Source organism: Triticum urartu, chromosome 1A (genome assembly GCF_056163025.1).
Source record: "Triticum urartu cultivar PI428250 chromosome 1A, HENAU_Tu73, whole genome shotgun sequence".
NCBI classification, from domain to species: domain Eukaryota; kingdom Viridiplantae; phylum Streptophyta; class Magnoliopsida; order Poales; family Poaceae; genus Triticum; species Triticum urartu.
In genome coordinates, this window is record NC_141873.1 from 585623088 (window position 1) to 585645054 (window position 21967).

The 21967-nt window shown below is 48.4% G+C and overlaps 1 protein-coding gene across 1 annotated transcript; it reads left to right on the top strand.

Moving 5' to 3' along the window:
* The first annotated feature begins 4315 nt into the window (after positions 1–4315).
* LOC147993127 (uncharacterized) lies at positions 4316–21967 on the top strand. The gene is made up of 5 exons (XM_087542341.1): positions 4316–4416; positions 20822–20864; positions 21046–21117; positions 21570–21694; positions 21826–21967. The coding sequence occupies exons 1-5, from the start codon at positions 4316–4318 to the stop codon at positions 21965–21967; spliced, it is 483 nt and encodes a 160-aa protein (XP_087398467.1).

Sequence of the window (21967 nt, forward strand, 5' to 3'; positions counted from 1 at the left end):
CGCCCCCACCATCCGCGCCAGCCGGGGCCCGCGAGGACCCAGATCGGGCCCGCACGGCGGCCAAGACCGCGACCATGTACACTTAAATGAATCGTATTTTCTAATATAATCTCGATTGTCAATTTTTATATGGTGGTGATTGGTGTGCCATATTGTCTTCACTCTCCTCGGAGCTACACTTCATATTTCTTATGTGCAGGGAATTTCTAAGGAACAATAGCCCATTGACAAAGCACTTATCACTCGCAAAAAAAAGACAAAGCACTTATCAACAATTTTGAAAATTGAGTCAATTAACCAGAAAAAGGGTACATATCTTGCTGTCAATATGATACGCTATCCTCGCAAGTTACACAGAGTTAGCATGTGCATGATCTGGACTTAAAACATAATGTATTTTATTTTAGTAATAATAAAATGGAAGTAATTATGCTACGGATTCATTGATTTTTCCATGCAGATGTACGAAGTTTAAATGTGAGATCCAGCTGGATTTGGTTGAATGTGGATTGGCGAACAAGGCGGTGAATTTGAGCTGAACCGTATGGATTATTTAACACCTCAAATATTTACAATTTGTGAATTTAAAAAAAACAGAGTGCAAAACTATCTGTGTTTTAATTATCTTTATTTATAGTATTTCATAAAAACTTATTTGGTATTGTTTTTTTATGTTCGGGGTGGTGGGGGAGCTTCCCTCACCTGAATATATTTTTTGAGAAAAGGCAAATCAACAGGGCAATTCGGCTACTGAGCTCATCTGGTCCCCTGTGTCAACAGTAAATTGAAAAAAAAACAACTACATAAATTCAAAAAATCTGAAGTTTTTGGCATGGAAGATGTTCGAGTGTGCGATTTCCATTCTAAATTTAGTTGTGTTTGGACATCTGAGTAGCTCTCAGCAAAAAAAGAACCAAAATTGGGATCGGTGAGAAAGTTTATTGTTCACGCACTGTTCAGACCGATTTTGTCTTTTTTTCCGCGAGCTCCTCAGATGTCTGAACACGATGAAATTTTACACGGGCTTCACACAATTGAGTGTCTTGGTTGACAAAAATATTCATATTTATTTGAAATTTCTAGTATTTGTTTTTGAATTTACTGTTCACAGAGAGAAGATGAGTCTAGGTTTAGAAATGGATATTCGACGAACCTAGAGTTTATACATAGTACAACATTCTTTGGAGACAGGGGCCGGTGAGCTACATGAAACAGTACCTCCAGCATTCGGCGAGAATTGTCTAATCTTGCGGCAGCCGGACCGGCCAAAGGCCGGCGTCTTCTCTGCACCAACGCTTAATGCCAGAAATGGAGGGTGCTTGTCCTTGAAAGGTGACGCTGTTCCTGTGCTTCCACAGCTACCAGCATCATAGCAGCATGAAAGTGGAAGCAGAACGCGCCGGAACGCCAGTAGGTCGCAGAAGGGCGTCGAGCGAGTGAACCGTGATACTTAGCGGGACGTCAGACCTGCTGCACGACCGCCCAGAAGCGTCTGGCGAAAGCACAGCTGAAGAGGATGTGGTCTGCAGCTTCCGGCAAGGTGCCGCAGACGCTGCAGTCTGCTGACTCCCTGACCTTGCTATGTAGCAAGTTGGCACGAGACTGCATCTTGTACTGGGAGAGCAGCCAGCTAAGGAATTGGACGCAAGAGAGGGCGTTGTTCTTCCAGACAAAGTCGTAGAACGGAGCGTTGACGCCGCCTCAGACACCGGCTCGCGGCGCACAAGGCTAATCTCAAGCATCTTTTCCTGGATGTATCTATAATCTACTCCATTATAATTTATTCCCTTTGTACTAAATCTACGAAACTTATTTTAGGACAGAGGAAGTATCATCTATCTAGGCAAGCCATCTAAGTATCTATCTATCTATTACGGAGTACTAAACTTATTATGGATTTTTTTTCAGTATTGATATTAATCTACATCATTATAATTATCTTAACCATTTGATCTATACAAGTGATCTATCATTACCATGCAATTTACATACAAGCAGCGCAAAACTCACCACTCCAATTGTACTTGTCCTGTATGTTCAACCAAAGCCAACATGTGCTTTGACATCGATTAGAGTTGGCTATCGTGCGCCCTACCTGAAAGTTGCGATCGGGATTCCATGGGAAAAAGAACGATTAGCGAGCCTGACCGTGTATTCATGACAACATGGCACGCCTTTAATGCCTTTGCTTCCTTTTGCCACGCGCGCTTTTACAATCAAAAGAAACAGTGGGTCTTAAACTCTTAATTAAGGCACCCAATTTGGGATCGGAGTTGGAGCTTGTGATGAGTACTTGAAAGCAGGCGTGCCGCAATGTATGATCCATGTGCTGAAAGTACAAGGCAGCTTAGGGCATCCACGGTCTTGTGAATCAAAATTTATGACATGGTCAGACTTTTGGCATCGATGTCAGATGGAGAATTTCTCCACAGCGTGCATGGTTTCGAATTTGTGTGCAGTAGCCCTCACCGTAGAATGGAATGCAATAAAAACTCGCTACATCTATGTTCACCGTATCTTGCTTCTACTAGTTCATGGTTGTTCAAGCTACTTACTAAGGAAATGCCACTCTTCGATAATAGTACCCAGCCTTCTACCACATTGTATGCGATAAGAATGATACTCTTGCGCACGTGTTGATCTCTTCCCCACCAGATATATCATTTAGGAGGGATTTGATTGCCTCCCGCCATGTGTCATGGCAACATCTTATATCCTGTTTGGTTTCAATTAACTTGACAAAAAGACGGGATGTGTTCCGCTGCAATCTTACTACATTTGGGTCCTTCACAGTTGACACTATATACCCTGCACTCTCGCACACAGAGATTTCAATGAACAATAATAAACAAATCTGGAAACCAAAGACGCCACTAAAAGTTAATGATGTTTTTTCTTTCAGGTTGTCGGGGGTTTGGTGCGACATATGCCAACAAATGGCTTATCATGGTGGGGGCGAGTAGAACGTCGCCGGTGCCTGGAAACGGGATGAGGTGAAGACATGCACGCCGGCGAATCTTACCCAGCTTCGGGGCTCTCCGGAGAGATAATACCCCTACTGCTGCTCTGCGGGGTCTCCGCATGATCACTATGGTCAAGTGCTTACACGGTTGCTCCTTGAGCTGTGTCCGGTGGTAGGAGAGGGCAAGGCTAGCTCTCTCCTTCTATCTAGTATGGTATAGAACTACTGGGATCCAACCCTTTGCATGGGTGCCCTGGGGGGTTTATATAGGCCTACCCCCCAGGGTACAATGGTAATTCGACTGGGTGCGGGCCCAGCTGTCAGTGCCTCCGACCTCCGACTTCTCCGCCGACTGGTGGGTCCCGCCGACTGGTCTGGTACGGAGCCGATAGGCCACGTCCGCCGCGGGCGGGTCTTGCCGGCTGCTGATTACTGTAGCCGTGCTCCTGATGACGCAGGCTTGGTCATGGGGTCGTGGCAACAGCCCCGTCGCCTGGCGGGCGATCACTGTGGCCACTCCCCATCTCTTCTTGATTAATGGCGCGCGGGCCCCGGGGGAGGGCTCGGCCGACTCCCCCGGGCCGACTCCCAACGGGTCCGACTGGCGGTTCTCCCGCCGTCTCCCGAGGTCTCGCTGGCCGGTGGGCCCTGCTGCCTCCAGGCCGTACAGACAAACCGTCGTGGGCGCAGGACCAGGTACAGTGGTGCTGATGTCAGGGCCGGCTGGGCAACAGGCGCTGTAGCCATGCCTGCCCTTGGTAAGGGGCGGGGAGTGGGCTTCATTGTAGCCACGCCCCTACCCTGTCCCCCTCGATGAGGTCACGGTTTGTTGGAGTCGCCGGCCGACTCCCCAAAGACGGCTTTTCTAGAAGTCGCCCCTGGGACTCGGCCGTGAGCGGGCAGTCGGCCGCCTTGCCGTAGACTCCCCAGGAGGCGGCTCTTCGCCCTGTGGTTCTTGAGGGGCGCAGCCTGCCCCGATGTCTTGAAAGGTTATGGGGCTCGGGTTGGCCTACCCATGGCCCATTACTCTGACACAGGTGGAAGATTTGATTCTTAAAAAATGTGCTGATGTTCTCTTATGCAACTTTAGAACAAGATATTGTCATATTGACATAATTCTTTTTGTCTCGAATGGTTAGTTTTCTCCCACTTTTCAATGAATTTTAATCCCATCCTAGAATGAAGTGATTATGCCCATGTTTTTGTTTATATGGAATCTTTTTTCTTGTTGCTTCACAAATATGGTTAAAAACATTGCCCCCTCTCAACTTTTCTCTTGGGTCCGCCTCTGGTGGTGATTCGTGAGGGACTTGTCATCCTAATCCCTAGCCAATTGTTCACAGGCCGGCGGTGATGGCGTCGGTTCGGTGCGCGGCGAGGAGGCTCCATGGCTCCCTGCTCCAGCGAACGCAGGAGGCGGTCACGGAGGAGGGACGCCGACTCGTGCCAGGCAGGTTCATGCGCTCCCGCCAGCTCTCTACCAAGGTATCTGAACCAAAATTGACATCTTTTTTCGCATGATTTATGTATCTCACGGTATCACTGTGTCGATGTAGCCTGCGATAATCAATCAATTGAAACAGCAGCTACTAGAAACAAGAGCAAAATTACTTACTTAACCTCGTCGTACTTGCTTAACCTGACGTGAACCTGTACAGCAGTACTGTACATCCTGATTTACTAGCAACAGGACTGCTTGCAAATCATATCATTAAGTAACTTGCTTTCCTGGTTGATCTGAGCATGGCTTTTCATGCAACCCTTTAGCAAATACTTCCCCTGTAAAAAAATATAAGAGTGTTTAGATCACTATTTGCAACACATAAAGATGGATGTTACTGCGGTTTTGATATCTTGACTTGAACGATCGCATCTTCTGGACTATTTAGCAAAAAACTACCACAATTCGACCGACCCTGACGAGAACTACCACTTTGCAAAATTTTGCCGAAAACTACCACTCTATGAATAATTTTTTGCAAAAAACTACCAAGTCTGACAATTGCCCTATTAAACCCGATTATGACAGATGGGCCCACCCGCCAGGGCTGAAAAAGTAAACACCGTCACTTTGACCGTTAAAGTGTGGGCCCCACATGTCAGTTCTATCTTCTTCCTTTGAAATTCCCCATGGAGAGCAGTGATGCAGTGGCTGAGGGCACAACTTCATGAGGGGGCAAGGCAAGCGTCGACTTCGAGTTCCTGCTTGCTAATGCTCAAAAAAAAAAGAGTTCCTGCTTGCTAGGTGTTCGGACGCGTTCCTAGCGAGGGAGACCTAGACGGGTGCTCGAGCAGGTCCCTGATCATGCGGTGGTGCTCCAGCACGATGCCGCAGTCGGCGAACCTGACGAACTCTCACGCAAAGCCCCCGTTGTGTCGGAGCACCCGCCTGTGTGGCGTCGACAGCAGCGGGAATTTCTCCATCTCGTGCGGAGCGGACCATGAGCAGCGTGGGGGCGGCTTGTCTCCAGAGCTGTGCGGCTCGTCTGGGTGCCGTCGGGCCCTGATCGCAAGGGGCGATGCAGTCGTTGCATAGCCGCTGGCCCACACGAAGGAGTGTGGCCGCGACTTGGATGCGGCTTGGCGCGTGGGCAGGTGCTGCGCACGGTTTGGAGCGGAACACACCTTGGCGACGAGGGGCATTGTGGCTGCCAGTGTGCGTCGAGACAGGAATTGCGGCATCGGAGCCTGCTGCCACGGGGCAGCCCAGATCTGACGGACAACTGTTGTGCGCGGAGGCATGAGGTCGCTCTGTCGACGCTGCTGGGATCGTCGACCGCCGAGGGGGACCTCTCAATGGAGCTCACAGGGGACGGTGATTAGCTCAAACCTAGATCCTCATGGGGAATTTCAGAAGAAGGGGATTGAACTTACATGCCAGCCCCACATGTTAATGGTCAAAGTTAACGGTGCTGACATTTTCATTCCTGATGGGTGGGTCCAATCTGTCATAATCACGTTTAAAATGCTCGAAACAGTACTTAAATTGAAGTGGTAGTTTTCTGCAGAATATTAGTCATAGAGTAGTACTCCCTCCGTCCGGAAATACTTGTACTAAAAATGGTTGGAAATGGATGTATCTATTACTAAAATAAGTCTAGATACAACCATTTCTAGGACAAGTATTTACGGACGGAGGGAGTAGTTTTCTGCAAAATTTTGTGAAGTGGTAGTTTTCCGTCAGGGTCGGTTGAATTGTGATAGTTTTTTGTTAAAAACTCCATCTTCTGCTTGATGCACTTCCTAGTATGATTCTGTGACTTCGTTTATCAATAATATAGTAAGTATGATTCCGTGACTAGTTGCTACACATGCGCCATATGCATTCTGTATATATCGAACCTCACATAATTGGCAGCAGACAATACGGTCTTACTTATTTACCAATTGCAATCAGTGCGTACTTAATGATTGACGATCCAAAGTAAGTAAAGTTACCATCATCTATGTGTATCAATCCAGCGTGCCGGTGAGATCCCGAAAGAACTAGAGCCGTCTGAGGTGGAATCTAAGTTGAAGCATGTTAGACAAAATAGGGTTTGGAACAATGCTCGATATCCTTGGTGGGTACGGCTGTCATATATTTATAAGAGGAAACCGTACAAATACAAATTATGTTACAACACGTATATCTAATATATACTTAGTCTAACACCCTCCCTCAATCTTAACTATGTCCTGAAACACTCAGAAGGTTAAGATTGCGACAACATCCTTCAAAACAAGGCAAGGGCAAGGGTTTAGTGAAAATATCAGCAAGCTGATCCTTAGAAGAAACAAACTTAATCTGAAGGAGCTTCTGAGCAACACGTTCCCTCACAAAATGATAGTCGACTTCGATGTGCTTCGTTCGGGCATGAAATACTGGATTGGATGAAAGGTATGTGGCACCGATGTTATCACACCAAAGAACAGGTGGCTGAGTTGGGGAGACCTTCAACTCTCGAAGCAACGACTGCACCCACATGATCTCAGCTGTGGCATTAGCAACAACTTTGTACTCAGCTTCGGTACTACTCCGAGACACCGTAGCTTGCTTGCGAGCTTGCCAGGCGATCAAGTTAGGCCCAAAGAACACAGCATGTCCCCCCGTGGATCGCCGATCATCAGGACTACCAGCCCAATCGGCATCAGAAAATGCTGAGATCAGTCCAGAACGTGCAGGCTGAAGATGGAGACCATATGAACCAGTGTGACGAACATAGCGTAAGATACGCTTAACAGCTGACCAGTGAGAATCACGTGGTGCATGAAGATACTGGCACACACGGTTAACTGCAAATGATATGTCTGGTCGAGTAATGAGCAAGTACTGCAGTCCACCCACAATGCTGCGGTACTCAGTGGCATCCTCAGGAGAGAGCAAGTCACCAGCAAGAGCTGTCAGTTTGTCTGTGGCAGACATGGGAGTCGTAGCAGACTTGCACTGCAACATACCTGCACGACGCAGAAGATCCTGAGAGTACTTCTTCTGAGTAAGAGTCAAGCCACTATCAGAATGAAGAACCTCGAGGCCCAGAAAATAATGCAGTCTCCCAAGATCTTTAACAGCAAACTCAGCACCAAGAGAAGACACAAGCCGATCTGTAGCAGAAGCAGATGAACTGACAAGGATGATGTCATCAACATAGACCAGAATGTACATAGTCACCTCAGGTCGCTGAAGAATAAACAGAGACGTGTCTGCTGTAGAAGGAACAAACCCATGTGCACGAAGAGCAGCGCCAAGACGGGCATGCCACGCACGCGGGGCCTGCTTCAAACCATAGAGAGCTTTGACAAGGCGACACAAATGATGTGGCTGAGCCGGATCAACAAAACCTGGCGGCTGACGCATATAAACCTCTTCTTCCAGAACTCCATGGAGAAAGGCATTCTGAACGTCAAGCTGTCGAAGCGACCATCCGCGAGTAACAGCCAAAGAGAGAAGAACACGAATAGTAGTTGGTTTAATAACAGGACTGAATGTGTCTTCGTAATCAATGCCATACCGTTGTTTGAATCCCTTGGCAACTAGGCGTGCCTTGTACCTCTCAATGGAGCCATCAGCATGTTTCTTCACCTTGAATACCCATTTAGAGTCAATGATATTGACACAGATGGAGGTGGAACAAGACGCCAAGTGTTGTTTCTTTGAAGAGCATGAATCTCCTGCTCCATCGCAGCACGCCAATGTGGGATGCCAAGCGCTGCTCGAAAATGTCGTGGTTCAGTCGTAGGGTCAGCCTCAGCATGCGCCACACAAGCCGCAAGCCATGCGACAGTGCCGTCAGTGCGCTTCTTCAGTTGGAAGATGCCACTTTTGCTGCGAGTATGGGGACGCAGGACGACAGGCGGAGATGGCACTGGAGCTGCCACACCAGAGGAGCCACTGTCCATCAGCGGCGAGGAGGACGTGCCGGCGGGCGAGTCTGGTGGCACGGTCAGGTTCGGCGAAGACAAACCGTGCGTGATCGGCGTCGACGGACCACGCGACGAAGACTCGGTGACCTGTGAGGCCGCCGGCCCAGGGGATAGCGCCGCGGGTCCAGCCGGCCCGGCCGACAACTCCGCAGGTTCGGCCGGCCCAGGCGACAGCGGGGCCACTGGCCAAGACGACTCGGGCACCCCGTCGGATCCACGTGCATGGGGCATGCACGCGTGATCGACAGCGGGGTCAGGCGGAGTAGTGGCGGGGGCAACCTCGTTGAGCGCCTCGCGCGGCATAGCAGCAGCTGGCGCAGTTGTGGCCGTATCATCATCCAGAAGCTCAAGTCGAGCGCCTCGTCCAGTCCCTGCACCATGGTTAGGCAACAACAGAGGAGAATATGCAGCATCCACAAATTGATCAGGCAAAACTGGAAAAGAGTGCAACTCGGTGACGGGAGTATCGGTTGGTGATGTGAGTGTGGAAAACGGGAAGACAGTCTCATCGAACACAACATCACGAGAAATGTAAACACGATTTGTCGGAATGTGAAGACACTTGTAACCTTTGTGAAGAGGACTGTATCCAAGAAACACACATTTTTTGGATCGATACTCAAGTTTATGCTTATTGTACGGACGAAGATGTGGCCAACACGCACAACCGAACACTTTGAGTAGGGAGTAATCTGGAGTTTCATTAAGCAACACTTCTAGCGGAGACTTCATGTGAAGACGTCGTGTGGGAATCCTGTTTATCAAAAAACAGGCAGTAACAAAAGCATCGCTCCAGAACCGAAACGGGACAGAGGCATGTGCAAGAAGTGTCAGGCCAGTTTCAACTATGTGACGGTGCTTGCGCTCAGCTGCACCGTTCTGCTGATGTGTATGAGGACAAGACACATGGTGTGAGATGCCAAGCTTCTGAAAGAAGGTGTTAAGGTTACGATACTCACCCCCCCAGTCTGACTGAACATGGATAATTTTGTGCTTAAGCAATCGTTCAACATGTGCTTGAAAATGCATAAAGACATGAAACACATCAGATTTGCGCTTAATAAGATAAATCCAAGTAAAGCGACTGAAAGCATCGATGAAACTGACATAATAGTTGTGACCACTAACAGAAGTTTGGGCATAGCCCCACACGTCTGAAAACACAAGTTCAAGAGGAGCCGTGACAACACGACTTGATACAGAAAAAGGCAACTGATGACTCTTGCCTTGTTGACAGGCATCACACACTAGAAACTCCTTATTACTCGACTCAACAGGAAGACGATGACGATGAAGCACATGGCGCACAATGGGAGTAGCAGGGTGGCCAAGGCGAGAGTGCCACTGCGACGATGACACCCGAACACCACTGAAAACTTGAGAGACTCGTGGCACATCAAGCGCATATAAGCCGTCGCGAGCTCGACCACTAAGAAGAACGTCCCTCGTGTCCCGGTCCTTAACAAAAAAATGGAAAGGGTGAAACTCAACAAACACATTGTTGTCACGAGTTAATTTAGGAACCGAGAGTAAACTACGTGTGACTGAAGGAACACGAAGGACATCAAGAAGACGCAAGGTTTTAGTGGTACGTGAAAGGAGAGATGCCTGACCAACATGTGAGATGGGCATACCTGATCCGTTGGCCGTGCGGACCTGATCGTGACCGGTGTAGGGCTGGCGAGTGGCCAGCTTGTCAAGCTGGCTCGTCAAATGGTCCGTAGCACCCGTGTCCATGTACTAGGCAGGATCCACCGAGTATGAAGGAGTGAACCCGGGATCCGGTGTAGCGAGAGCAGCTTGCTTCTCATTGCCCTTCCCATTGTTTCCAATGCCAAGAAAATCTCGTTTAAAGCGACGATGGCAGCGAGACGCCAAGTGCCCCTCAATGCCGCAGAGTTGACACTCAACCCCACCACCACATGCCTCGCAGTGGAGCCGCTTGCGGCCAGCCGTCTGAGGTGGAGCGGGCGGACGGGGCTGGTTGCCCGAGGTCGGCGGCGCTTTCTGCTTGGCAACGCGGGCGCCCCCACGGAGAGCAGCGTTCGCAGAAGGACCCTCTGTGTAGACGCCAACGGAGCGGCGAGCAGCGAGCCTCTGTTCGGTGTTGAGGAGGCGTGCATAGAGATCGCGAGGCGGCATCGGCGTGTCACGTCCATTGATATTTTCAACAAGAGAATCATAGTCCTCATCAAGCCCATTGAGAATGAACGAAGTAAACTCCTCGTCACGGAGAGGCTTCCCAATAGACGACAGTGTATCAGCCAAACTTTTGACCTTGTTGAAGAAGGCCGTGACGGAGAGATCATTTTTCTTGACCTCACCCAGCTGGTTGCGAATGGCAGAGGAACGGGCCAGCGACTGCGAGGAGAAGCTGGAGTCGAGCGTGGCCCATGCGTCCCTCGACGTCGCGGCAAAGACCACCATGCCGGCCACGGAGGGAGTGAGCGAGGACTGAATGGCACCCAGAATAGCTTGATCCTGAGCGATCCACCGACGATGAGCAGGGTTGGACACCATGACGGAGCCATCAGCGGTCGAGGGCACCGGAACCATTGCCGGGGGACACGGCAGCGTACCGTCGACATACCCCTCAAGGTAGTGACTACGCATCAGCGGCAACACCTGAGCGCGCCACAGGAGGTAGTTGTCGGCAGAGAGCTTCACCGTTACAAGATGAGCGAAGTGAAACGGTCCTGGTTCAGCCACCGGTGCGGAGAGCTGCGAGTCGTACGTCGGAGGAGCACTATACGGAATTAGCGCATCGGCCGACAGAGGCGCACGATAGTGTTGATGATGACCGTAGGGCGCCGTGGGAGATACGCCGTAGGGCTGCAGGGGCGGCGCGATGTACGGCGCAGGGGCGACGTAGGGCGCGCCATACCGCGCCTCGTAGGACACGGCGGAGGACGGAGCATACTGCGCCGGCGACGGCGCAACGTACGGCGCGGGATACGACCCCCCGTAGGGCACCTGGACGGGGGCACCATGGGGGCCTAAAGCCGGCGGCAGATCACGAGACGGAGTCCTGCCGTAGGGCAGCGACGCAGACGTGTTGTAGAAATTCTGCGGCAGAGACGCATCACGGGAGATTAATCCATCACGGGGCTGCACACGGGAGTTTGGCTCCAGAGATGCATCATGGGCGAGCGATGGATGCATCGCGGGCGATCGGGGCGCTGGTGGACGCGAGCCCGATGCAGCCGGACGGGCCCAGGCGAGCGGCGTGGAGGCCATGAAAGGCGATTCCGTCGCCAGGGTTGACGGAGGCGGCACGGCGGCGGCGGCGGCAGAGGAGGCGGAAGCACGGCGCGGATCGAACGCGTCGTCTGATACCATGTTAGACAAAATAGGGTTTGGAACAATGCTCAATACCCTTGGTGGGTACGGCTGTCATATATTTATAAGAGGAAACCGTACAAATACAAGTTATGTTACAACACGTATATCTAATATATACTTAGTCTAACAAAGCAGAAGAGGGCGGAGCTGAGTGCAACGTTAGATAAGTTGGAGAAGGCACAGCCAGATGAGTTTACGTTGTACGTACAATATCAGAGGATCAAACTTTATCTATTTCTTCCTTATTTTCCTATTTGTTTGTTTGACAGGAGTTGATACATATAATCTCATTTGACGTACCTCTCTCTGCCTGCAGGCGCGTGATGGTCATCGGACGTGCCGTTGATGGTGTGATCAATGGACTTGTCAAGTTGGCATTTCTTGGTATCCTTACGGCTGCTGCTTTTGGTGGCGAGGAGGTAGAAGCCTAGGCTGTTACCAAAGGAAACCAGTGAAGACAAAAGATCGACAAATGAGAACCAAAGACAGCCCCAGCTTGCTTTCAGTTGAATTATGACCTCTGCATAGTTTGGCTAAGAGCACTATGCTATTGTATGTTGTGATATTTTGTGACATGGTACCATGTTGTTATACCCTGGTAGATAGTGTGCATGCATGCATGAGATTGTGGCTTGATGGGAACATATTTGCATAGCTTGTATGGTCACTCGCATGCATTTGCATTGTTGGTGGTATTGGCTTCTTTCTACTGCTTCCGGCTCGAAGTGATTTGAATCAACTTGGTTCACTCTCTGAAACTAAGTATCTGACGTCTGAGTATAGATCCTTTCACTGCATGACTGCCCTATGCTTTCCCTTCTGCACATTCGTCTTATCAACATGAGATTCATATAGCATTCTTTTACAAACCTGTTCAAAAACATGGGGAGAGACTAATAATTGAACTACTGCAACTTAAAAAGACACTAACTTGTTGCGAGCGTCCTACCAACTGCTAAAGAAACAAAATTCGGGAGCACCATCTTAAGGAATCTGCAAATTTGTTCTAGATCTTGCTACCTTCTACTTTTCTTCCGACATTACAGTGGGAAAAAGATAGGTTTGCCGGCAAAATCTGATTCACTTCTTGTGCATGAGCGGTGGTCGGTCGAATGTGAGCTTCACCAAAAACTGCAGAATGTAACTGATCCCAGAGCTGATCCGGCCCATTAAGAATGGGATTTAGCCCTTTAACTCTGCTCCGACTCTCCTCATCACTTTGAACTGCTTTGGAGAACCGACATCACCATCATAGAGATGGGATAATAATCCCATGAGCTTCTTTCTCACAAGAAATGTATGCCCCAAGTATTTTACCATTATGCAAATAGGGGTTGAAGTGAATAAATCTAGTACTTAGTGAGGGTTCATGTTTTTTAGGGTAAAACCCTATGTTTTGCTTTGATTGTATTGATGTGATAGGGGTTGGAGTGCAAGATGATCTACCTCAAGATCGTATGTTGTGTTCTAAACCCTAAGGCGAGTAGTGGTTCTATCTCTACGGACTAAAGATCCTGGCTTATATAGGCACCGGGGTATCTAGGGTTACACATGGTTGGTTGCCAATTAAGAATAAACAAGCCGACTATTAGAGTAGTCCTTGAAGTGTAAGCCAAGTCTTCGGCGGTGTCCGTCTTGATCACGCCAGAGTTCGTAGCTTCTGGAGTTCTTCCTTTTGAAGATCGGCGGGCCGTATGCTCGGCCCATGGACTATGGGTCATATAGGTTAGTACCCACTAGTCCAGGACACCGTCACCACCTAGGCCCTTCTTTCTTTTAGAAAACTTTCGATCTATTCATCTTCAATCATGACCAAGAATAATAAAAAATACATCTAGAGCTAAAGGCATGCCGTTCTCATCATCCCTTCCTCAATGGAGCCAGACTAAACTTGTTGTAGGGAAATTATCGTGCTAAGACCCCATAGGAACAACGCACCAGAACAAACGCCTCCGAAGGACCTAACCTGAAGACACATTAACATAGTCACCAAAGAAGGATTAAAGCAGATCCACAAAGGACAACCACCAACCGAATCTTACAAGATCCACCGGAGACAGACCTTCACACGCCCTCTGAAGATGCTACATGCACCACCATGACGAGGGCTAGGCGGGAAGAACATTATTCCATCTTTAGGAAGTTGCCGCCGCCTCGCCTTCCTGAGGAAGACCCAAACCCTAACAAAACTCAAAGAAATATCTAATAACCGAGCCCTCCCGTGGCAAGGGTCGAGATCCATTGTGCCCCCATGACCCTAAGTCTGCACGAGGCGAGGCAGATTGGCGGCACCGCCGAAGGGAGGCAGGAACCCTAGTCGCTTGTTCACTCGGGAGGGGAGACGAAGGGTAAGGAAGGGGTCACACTCCAACCGAGGTCCCTTCAGGGAATATATATATTATAATCCATATCACCAATAAAATACTACTGTTCATTATCTCTTAGATTGTTTTATATCACATTATCAACACTTCTCTCTCCGTTGGACAAGACCGCTCCGAACATGGAATGGTGGTTTCAGAGGTTAAATTTCTTTTGGGTAGTAGGGAGTCTAGTGTTACTCATATCTCTAGAGAGCAAAATAATGTAAGCCATGTATTAGCAAACTTTGGTACAACGGAGGACCGTACGGTGGTCTGGCTCCGTTTTAGCCTGGCTAACATCCCTAGCATGTGTGGGGAGGAACTTCTATGCTCTTAAGTAATACAACCCTTTTACCCCCGCAAAAAAAAAAGACGGCCGTTACTCAAGGATAGAGAAGGAATAGGAACAAGCATCGGTGGACAAGTGGTTACCAAGTGGGAGGCTCACCTAAGAGAACAATCAAAGACGCGAAAGACGGCGGAATCTCCTTCTACAATGGTGGTTACGACCATGACCCGCTCAAGGATGACAAGGCAATGTCCACTTCCATAGTGACAACAACAAGATCCAGAGCCGCCATGGATGTACTCACCAACAGTCACTGTGACCAGCTACCGCACAGCTCACCTGCAACAAGGTGCGCCCAACGAGGCGCAAGGTGAGCCGGTGGAGTCCTGGCGCGGCCCTCCGCTTCATGGTGGTGGCGACGACTTCCAATGGCCAACGTGGCTTCCCATGGCATGCCAATGCTGGCACAAGGCTCGACTCCTCGCCGAACGCATGCATGTTGTTGTTGCTCGCTGTCAAACACGCGTGTATTGTAGCTTCTCCTCGCTACCCAGTGTATTTTTCAAACTCTGGCACGCGGCAGTCAATTGAAGGAAGAAGAAGAACAGTGTGTTTTTTTTAACTAAGAAAAACGTATTGTTTTACATGTAATTTTCTTTTTTGTTGATTGGTTTAAAAAATATTAAATATTGTTTGGGCCAAAAGAAAAAAAAAAGAAGAAAGAGTTTTTTTTACGGGTAAATAACTTTATTTCTCAGATAATAGAAAGATCATTTACAATGAGATGAGAAATAAAGCCCGGGGTGGAACTCTCCCAAACCTCAGAAGCTCTATCAATTCGTAACTAAGAAGAAAGAGTTATGCTATGTTTGGTAGCAAAGTTTTGCAAAACTCAAAGTATTGCAAAACCACGGTATTTTAGGCTGTAGGTACATGATACCACAGTTTTGACATACCACAATATTTTAGAGTACTGAGAATACCGTGACCCTGTTTGGCAAATACTCGTATGTAAGAGCATCTCCAGCAGGCGTCCAACGCGGCGCGCGCAAAAAACAGCTTTAGCGCGCGCCTATCGCCTGGTTTGGCGCGGCGCGCTGCGCCCGCTCCAGCAGCCGCGCTAAAATGCAGCGCGCGCCTCTTCAGTAACGCGCAAAAAATGCAGCGCGCACACAATATTTTTTTAAAATTTCGAACGCATAGATAAAATAAAAACTAGATAGATTGCATAAATAAAAAAACAATACAAAGGTATTTTACATCGGTGCAACTAGATAGATAGTTCGAAAGCATAGATAAGCTACGGCGCAACTAGATAGAAACTACTCTAAGTCGCTATCATCATCATCATTATCATCCTCGGCGGTGTCGTCCGAGGTGTCTAGCCAGATGTCCAGCCACCGATCATCGTTCGGCGCGAAGAACGACTGCCCACCTGCTGCAACGATGTCGGACTGTGCATTCGCCAACGCCTTCCGCTGACGCCTTTCCAACCGCGTCTCGCGGCGCCTTCGCGTGTCCTCCGCGCGGCGCCTTGCCCAGTAGGCCTGCTCGTAGGCGACATCCTCCGGGTGGCGCTGGCGCCACTCCACCATGACCCGCTCGTCCTCCTGGGCGACGAGGAGGCGGCGTTGCCGCTCGGCGTGCACCGCACGGTCTTCCGCCATGTTCTACATCTTGAAAGTTCATCTGGTCGCGCGGCCGGCCTAGGCGCCGCGCTGCCGCATCGTACGCGCGGGCGGCCTCGCGCGCCGTCCCGTACGTGCCGAGGCCGAGCCGGAGTTCGCCAGAGCGTATCTCCGCGGTGTAGCAGCCGTTGGGGCGCAGGCGGACGCCGCGGTAGCCGGACGCTCCTCGGCGGCGCAGCGGCATGGCGGCGCGTCGGTGGCGGGGCGCCGGAGCGGCGCGTGGCAGAGAGGGAGAGGAAGAGGGGAAGAGGAAGTGTGGAGAAGCGCGTGGCGAAGCGGCAAAGCGGCGCGCAGCTTTATAGGCGCACGCGAAGCGGCGTGCCAAATCTTGCGCGCGAGCTGGCGCCTTTTCACGCGCGCGCGCAAACGGTTCCGGCGCGCGTTTGTTTCCCGCGGCCGCTGGAGCACGGCAAACCGCCCCGCGCGCACTAAAAGCTGGGTTTACCGCACGCGCGCGTCATTTGGGGCGTCTGTTGGAGATGCTCTAATAAAATAAATTTTCTAGCTAGTCATTTAAAGCACAGAAACAGCCATGCACAACAACCAGCTGCATGCACTAAACGACCATGTACCAAGCTGAAAGTTAGCATCTCTACTACTATTGAACAATCGAATTGTGGCAGGAAGATTACATCTCAGCCATACATGCGCCATCTCTCAATGGACCGAATTGCCTTAATGTTGTATCACATCATTTACCATAATCAATTATCAACAATTACCATATGATCTACGCCATCATAATTACGCAATAATTACCATGATCGCGCTCCAATCTGGGCTTATTTTAATCATATCAATTAGCAAGAATTACCGTGATCTACGCCATCATATATTTGTTTTTCTCAAACTCAGCCTTGTGTGATGCGTACATAGAAGGAAAATATCAATTAACAATAATTACCATGATCTACGCCATCATATTTTTTAAAACTCAGCCTTGTGTGATGCGTACATAGAAGGAAAATATTAATTAACAATAATTACCATGATCTACGCCATCATGTTTTTTAAAACTCAGCCTTGTGTGATGCGTACATAGAAGGAAAATATCAATTAATAATAATTGTCATGATCTACGCCATCATGTTTTTTTAATCAGCCTTGTGTACTGCCTACATAAAAGGAAATAAGAAAAAGGCATGGCCCATGTTCGCATGTAGGCAGATAATAACGTGGAAACCAAATCTCTCGTTTCCTGTTTGTTCGGATCACATGATTGATCAGACCCTGACCTTGATTCTGATCGTTCCTTGAGTTCGGTCACTTCCTTCTTTTCGTTCACCTGTTTGAGTGTTTGTCGTCTTCGCGGCTCGACTCTTTGTTTGACTCTCCTGGTCTTCTCGTCCCGAGGAACGACGGCGACGTGGGCCTGCAACGCCACGCGGCGACAACAAGTACGAGCATGTCTCCTTACACAGTCGCGTCCAGCGCCCTATGCCACTGAAAAGGAGCATGTGTCATTTGTCTTCCCTATCATGTAAAAACATGTTTATTTCCCTTAAATTAGAGTGAAAACAGGGTAGATTTTTGGTTAATGTGGTATTCTATTTTTGTCAGATGGCTTGAAATTTCTTTAACTTACTTTTAATGTTAATGTCATGTACCATCATATTTATTTTCAAACTGTGGCGTGAGGTTATATTGCCAGTTTATGTCATGTTCGGTTTACAAATATATATTACCAGTCCGTGCCTTTAAGCTTTGTTGGTAGATTCTGTCATTTACAGTGCATAAAATCTATTTCTACTTTTATTGTAAACTAGACTTGTACACAGTTTGACATTTTCAGACATTGTGCTTACAAGTGCTTGCTTTCGCTATATTTATTATAGATAGTGTTCTGACAGATTTTATAAAGTATGTCGATAGTTGGATCATGTATCCTTGACTTGATAGACAAGTTCAAAGGTTTACATTCTTCAGAGTGCATAACTGGCACGCTAGGTCCTAACTTCGACTGCTTGCATAACCAATATTCAGTTCAAGGAAGCTTCAAGTCTTACCTTGGAAATTACTGTTACCTCTTCCAAAATTCTTCAGATCTAACAGCCCGGATTAATCTAATACAGCACCATGTTAGCGCTTAGCAAAAACCCTCCGGCGGACGTACTTTGCCAAAAAATCGTCCGCCAAGAATACGTGTTCCGTCAAAGCGTAATCAGCTCCTTCTCAAACCGATCGAAAACCATTGCCGGCTCCTTCCTGTTCTATCTTTCCATGTCCATCGCATCCTCCTAGGTTAGATCGCCGCCGCTAGCATACATCCGCAGATCAAGGCCACAACTCTTCTCTCCGGCTACCCCCGACGCCAACCCACACGCACATCCACCGGCCCGACGACAACAAGGACGAAGTCCGGCATGCAGCGCGCCAGCATAGGAAGGCCTCCTTCGCTAGCGCCCCCGCCCAATGCGGCCTCCCTCGCCGGAGCCCCCGCCTAGCGCGGCCTACTGTGCAGTCTGCATCACGCCCATCGCCGCCTCCCACGCCGGCGCCCCTGCCCAGCCGCTGCAGCCTCCATGGAGTCGCCGCTGCCACCGTCTTCATATTAACAGCTACTCTAGGGGGAATGACCGCATCATGCTCAACGCCGCCTCCGTCGCCAGCACCATTGCCCAGCCGCTGCAGCCTCCATCGTACTACTCTGGACTTGCCGCCGTTGCCATCGTCTTCCCAAGTTGTGCTTCTTGATTACAGCGGTCAAGGTGGTTGCAGTGGCCGTGTGGTGAAGGAGAGGGGATCGCGAGGCACCGGAGAGGTGGAAGGGGATCCCAGGTGGAAGAAGGTGGTGGCCACACATCAGCTATCGTCCCCCCCCCCCCCCCATGCCATCACGCCAATGTTCTGTTGGTGCTGATCCCGCACCACGGCGCACATAGTGTGTTTGAGGTAATGCCCGCTAGCACATACAGTAAATTTATCTCTTTTCTTATTTTATGATAATAGATCCTAAATTAATCTTTGATTACCACTGTCGCTAGGGCCTAGGGGACTCAGATTTTCATGCATGAAATGTTCTGTTTTTAGGAATGTAGACTCTAAAATGGAGCAGACCACCCGCCCGCCAGATCTGTGCAACTTACCGATGGCCCGTCTTGAGCCCCGGCCCAGGCGGCCCTCCTCTGCTGTGATGCGGTCTTCACGCTCACTGACGTTAGTTTAATTAAGAGTCTGTTTCAGTGTGTTAGAAGTGCATGGTAAGATGATGTGCACAAATAGCATTAGAAGAGTGGGCATATCCACTGGTTGGTATTTTTTTCCTTCATAAAGTGGTGGTGGTTTCATTCAAGGTCTGTAGGTGCAGTGCATGTATACTTCCGTGAACAGCAAAAAGCAAAGAAAATTTGACTTTTTGTTCATCTGCGTGCACTTCCTTTGCATATATGCTGATCAAAGTTTAACTTCAAAATGACAAGAGTATAATCCACATCGACATTGTGTATAGTAATTTTTTGGTGCCAACTAATGCTATATATAATTTCGCAAATGTGTATGCTACACCCATAGTAACAAATCACATCTCAGATATCAGGGAGAATACAAAAGGCTGGATATGATATTGGCTCCATGTGTACCATGCGATCTTCTACTATCATATTTGGTTTATTTGATTTCCTTCACTTCAGACTCATCTTCTGCTACTTTAGTCCTTTGTACTAAACCTGATAAGAGCTGCAAGAACAAACTCATAAATGGTTGTTCGACTTCGTACATATTACAACAGAGTTGAATGTATAGGCCATAGATGTATTCTTATTCTTGATCGATTGACTGTAAATCTATCAGATTTATTCTGTATGAAACTCTGGCCTACCAGTTTTAAAAGATGAAGAATATAACCCACCAAATTATTTGCTTATTCTTGTATTTTGCTCAAGCTATCTTAATTTCTTCCTTTGATGCCCGCTAACTATTAAGATGTGTGTTAATATAGCAATGCAGATGTGCTATTTTGGCTATATTATACTAACCTCATTAGTTTCATGTGCCTTCTGTTTATCATATTAGTTAGAATTACTATATCATGACGGGATCCTTTTTCTCCATGCACGGGAAGTACTTAACTTCCTCTTTGCAGAATTGACATGCTACGTATTACATGCAATAGGAGATTTATTTCTTAAGGTTATACGTGCGTTGCACGTGCACACTTACTAGTACCAAAAGAAGAGGCAGTTGAACAGAGCGGCGGGAGGGGGATCAGCACGGCTGTAAGCAGGCCAGCGACGGGAGGTGTGCCCTGGAAGGATGATAATATCCATGGCCGCCGTCGTAGACAATCTGCAGAGACTACAGAGCGGCTACGGCTTGGAAAGAGGAGAACAAGGAAGAAGCTAGCTATGCGGCGTTTTGTTCGCTTCCTTATAGTTTTTAAAAAAGAGGTTGAGAGCTCTTTTTCTAGACAGAGATAATACTATAGTTTTGAAGATACTGCAGTATTAATACTACAGTTTTTACTGCTAGCCAAACAGGTTAGATTAAATTAAACTTAGAAACACTGTAGTATTTTTAGAAAACTTAGAAAATACTTCGCTATCAATTCGTGTTGTCCGCGGAGGCGGAAGGAAAGCGAACGAGCAACCCTAGCCGCCTGAGGGGAACGCCCCGATCCGCAACGTAAGCGGGACTTGTCATCCTAATCCCTAACCAATTGTTCGTAGGCTGGCGACGATGGGGGCGGTTCGGTTGGCGGCGAGGAGGATCGGTGGCTCCCCTGCTCCAGCAAACGCAGGCGCCGGTCGGGGAAGGGACGCCGGCTCGTGCCAAGCAGGTTCATGCGCCCCCGCCAGCTCTCCGGCACGGTCTCCAGTGAGGTATCTTAACCATAATTGGCATCTTTATAATTTTCTCATGATTTATGGATTTCACCGACATTAAGGATTACTTAACCTGACCTGAAACATCGTGACCAACTGCTGCTTATCCTTTATAAGCAACTTATTTTCCTGGTTCATCTGCGAATGACTTTTTACTGGTCCTGCTGGCCTGCTCCAGCGATCGCAGGTGGCAGAGCGACTCCTCCTCGAGCCAGGCTGGCTTATGCGCTACCGCCAGCACGCCAGCGAGGTACCTAAACCAAAATTGACATCTCTTATCTCATGATTTATCTGTTGAAATCCGATAATTGAATTCAGTGCAAGCGAAACAACAACATGCTTGTTTAATCTGACTTGAAGCTGTATTAACAACTGGACTGGATGCAAATCATATCATTAAGCAACGTTATTTTTCCTGGTTGGTCCGAGCATTACGGCTTTTTGCTCATACCTTTATCAAATAATTAGTTCCAACTCATCTTCCGCTTGATGCATGCTAGTACTGTATGATTATGTGACTTCATTTATCCATATACGGCAAGTATGATGCTGTGGCTAGTTGATACACATGCACCATGCATTCTGTACATATCGAACTGACAGACAAGACAATATCCTTCTTAATTATTTACCAGTTGCAGTTGTTAATGATTGATGTTGCAAAGTAAGTACAGTGACCATTATCTATGTGTATTAATCCAGATCCCCAAGAAAAAGAAGCTGTCTGCCTTGGAATCTGAGTTCCAGTGGACACAGGAGACGCTTAATGCCTCGTGTGATAGGTTGGAGGAGCTTCAAAAGAAAGCAGCACCAGATGCCTTTAAGTTGTATGTACAATATACAAGATGCATGCAGATACTATACTTGATTGATTTCTTCCTTAATTTCCTTTTTGTTTGTTTGCTTGACAGGAGTTGATACATATAATCTTATTTGACCTACCTCTCTCTACCTGCAGGGGCGTGAAGGCCTATGGAGGTGCGTTTAAGGCTGTGGTCGGTGGAGCTGCCAAGGCGTTGTTTTGCTTCAGTATGATTACTTCTCTAATTTTTGGTGGCAACGAGATGGAAGACCCGGCTGCTACCAAGGAAATGCAGTGA